The sequence below is a fragment of the Suricata suricatta genome, chromosome 15 (genome assembly GCF_006229205.1).
Source record: "Suricata suricatta isolate VVHF042 chromosome 15, meerkat_22Aug2017_6uvM2_HiC, whole genome shotgun sequence".
NCBI lineage: Eukaryota > Metazoa > Chordata > Mammalia > Carnivora > Herpestidae > Suricata > Suricata suricatta.
In genome coordinates this window covers 70020965-70024000 of record NC_043714.1, presented here as the reverse complement: position 1 = coordinate 70024000, position 3036 = coordinate 70020965, and the positions used below count along the sequence as shown (strand labels likewise).

Sequence of the window (3036 nt, the reverse complement as noted above, 5' to 3'; positions counted from 1 at the left end):
GTACAGAAGCCCCATGAATTATCCTTAATAATCAGTGGACAAAGCCAGTGAGGCAGGGGGAAGGGGGAATCTACCAGAAAAGTTACATGACTTTCCAGACCGCGGTAAAAGGATGTAGCAGGAGTCTGTTTCTGGCCATCAGAGCTTTATAATTTAAAGCTCCAAATCTGCCCATCAGACAAGACTGGGAGAAATATCTGCCTCAATGTTTGATGTGTGTCTCGAGGAGAGCCGATGTGAGGGGGTCGGTCAGCGGAACATAATTCACGGATCACAGGTTGCACTTGGAGGAAAAAGCCGGCCCGCCGCTAGCCAGAAATGTCATGGAAAAAGGGATTTTGTGGGCTTGCTGGTCCATGGGATGGAATAATTCTTCTGTAGATGATTCTGAGGAAAGCGAAATGAACCTTCCAACTTGGAAAACCATATGGTTTGGTGAGGGATCGAGCATCTGGGGAAAGTGTGGAATCCTCGGCAGAAGGCATCCGTGATTTGAACTGCGGGGTTTCCCTGACATACGTGTGTTTACACGTATGCCCATGCTTACGTGCGTATGTGTAAGTATAGTATCTCTCTGTATATACTTCTGCATATCTAAACACTGACATGAATGCACATTATATAATCACAGAGCATTAAGCCTAATAAAAGGAATTTTAGGGGCGCCTGGGTGGCTCAATTGGTAAAGTGTCTGACTTTGGCTCAAGTCATGATCTCATAGTTTGTGGGTTCGAGCCCCGTGTCGGGCTCTGTGCTGACAGCTCAGAGCCTGGAGCCTGCTTCAGATTCTGTGTCTCCCCCTCTCTTTGCCCCTCCCTCACTCACACTCTTTCTCTCAAAAAATTTTTTTTAATTTAAAAAATACTTTCAATAGCTTACAATTATCCTTAGAATAAAGCCTCCCTTTAGTGCAGCCTGCAGGTCTTCTAAGTGGTCCCCTCGAGCTGTGACTCCCCACGCCATCTCCACACAGTACATTCTGGCTTCTGCGACCCTACTCGCTCCTGTCGGACCTGTGCCGGAGGCCCCAACCTCACCGCCACTGCAGTTACCTCCTTGGACCTGCGAAAGGATGAAGCCGTCACAACACGAATCACGGTCACACGCCAGAAGACAGAAGAGATGGACCCCCATCAGGTCAGCTCCCAAGGCTGGGAACACGATGGCCCTATACATTCCAGAGAGTGTGTTCTGGAAACCCGTTGGCTCGAAGCTCTTCTGACTCGCTGTGCTGAATTCTTGGCCTGGGGAAACGGCAGAAACCAAACTATCAAAGATCTGAAAACAGTTCAGAGTCCACCACAGTTTACCGGTCATGTGACAATGGACCCTCCCGTTGGGCCAGTGTCAAGTCCAAGATGAGATGCTCTCTGCACCACGAAACTTCCGGAACAGGAAGCTCCCCAGGCCCAGAAGCCCCAAACCAGCAGACCTGGACAGACGCCTCTCACACCTTTGCAGCACTGAAGGGGATGTGTGGAGAAGTGACATGTATTACTGTTTTTACTATTACCGGCAAACATTTATGGAGCTCCAATGGTGTGCACAGACACCACGACACATGATTTGCGTACATGATCTCATTTCATCTTCGCTGCCCTGTAGGCTGAGTTCAGCCTGCTCTGCCACCACATGCATTTCCAGGGCTACAACTCCTGGTGGGTGAGAAGCTGTGCCACCACAATGCTGAAGTCACACCGGGTGGTCTATGGTTTCATCCGCATGTCATGCCTCGCCATCGAACGGCCGGTGCAACAGCACACACAGACACAGCGGGGCCGTAGTTAGGTACCCAGTGCATATGGCCCACGGTCTTCCTCCGGCCACCGTCTCTGCCTTCAAAGTGACAGTTCCAATTTTCCCCTCCCTAACTCAGCAGACCACCCCCCTTCCCTTCTCCCTCCCACGTCAAGCTATGTGACTCTCTTCACATTCACTGAAGCATTGCTGTGTGATGGATTCAATGTCTTTTTAAAATTTCTGCTAGCATTTTAAATTAGATTGCAATAGCTTCTGTCTGGGTACAAACGGCAAGGGTTGGGTGTCGCCCGTCCCTAACTCCAGTTTTCGCATAAGCCCTGTTATTTTGAGAGCATCATTTTGCAAAGACGAGATTTTTCGGGGAGAGATATATATAGATCTACAGCCAAAATGTCTATCCTCTGATTATGTCCCTTTCGCATGTGCGGAAAGACAACCTTAATGAGTGAAAGGTCCCGCCTGGGCCTACACAGCTGGAGGGTGGCCGAGGGAACGCCAGAGTCTGGGCCCTTCCTCACCCTGGCCTCCCCTCCATCCAGCTGTTCACCAGGACTGGACCGACTTCCCCCTGGAAGGAGTGGACAGGCTTACCGTGAGGAACCCAAGAGCACAGCTTTGGGATGAGACAGATTTGAGGGCAAATCCCTGCAGCTCCTCAGAACCTTACTTTCCCCAACTGCACAATGGGGATGACAGTATGTCATCCCCATGGGTGTTGAGTAGATGACAAGATAGACCAGAAATAACGGGGTGAGCAATGAGCCTGGCTCAGCAGGCTGACGCTCAGCAGGTATTCTCCAGGTCGCCAGAAAACCACACCGTCTGCCCCTCACACTGGTTCGCCCCGCCCCTTCCGCCTGACCGCGCTGTCACTGGCAGAGCCTGCAAAGCCCCAGCCCATCCTTTTCACGGAAACCCACCTTAACTGCAAGGTCCATCTCCCTGATTTTTACAGTTAGAATTCATCTCTCCTTCCCTCGATCTCAAAGCTCCAGCATCCTTCGCCCTGTATTTAAGCCACTTGAGACAATGTCTGCCTTGGCCACCAGCTTGAGGCCCCCCGGAGCCGTCCCTGCTGGCCAGCCCCGCAGTCTCTGGCCATAGGTGACTATTTAATGTCTATTTCAGTTCTCCGAGGTTCATGTTGCAGTAGCCCCTTTCCAAGGGCTGGTGGCCACGTGTGGCCACTTTGGACAGCCAGTGTTTACAGAATGTTCTCATCACTGCAGAGAGCTCCATGGGACGGCCCTGGACCGTAGGGCTATCTCTCAGCCC

The 3036-nt window shown here is 51.3% G+C and overlaps 1 protein-coding gene across 1 annotated transcript in view; it reads right to left on the bottom strand.

Annotated features, from left to right (window-relative positions):
* Positions 1-3036, bottom strand: part of TG (thyroglobulin) — a 233195-nt gene that overhangs the window by 171995 nt on the left and 58164 nt on the right. Inside the window, exon 26 of the mRNA XM_029923329.1 lies at positions 1053-1244. Within this exon, the coding sequence (XP_029779189.1) occupies positions 1053-1244 (192 nt within the window). The remainder of the gene's footprint in view (positions 1-1052; positions 1245-3036) is intronic.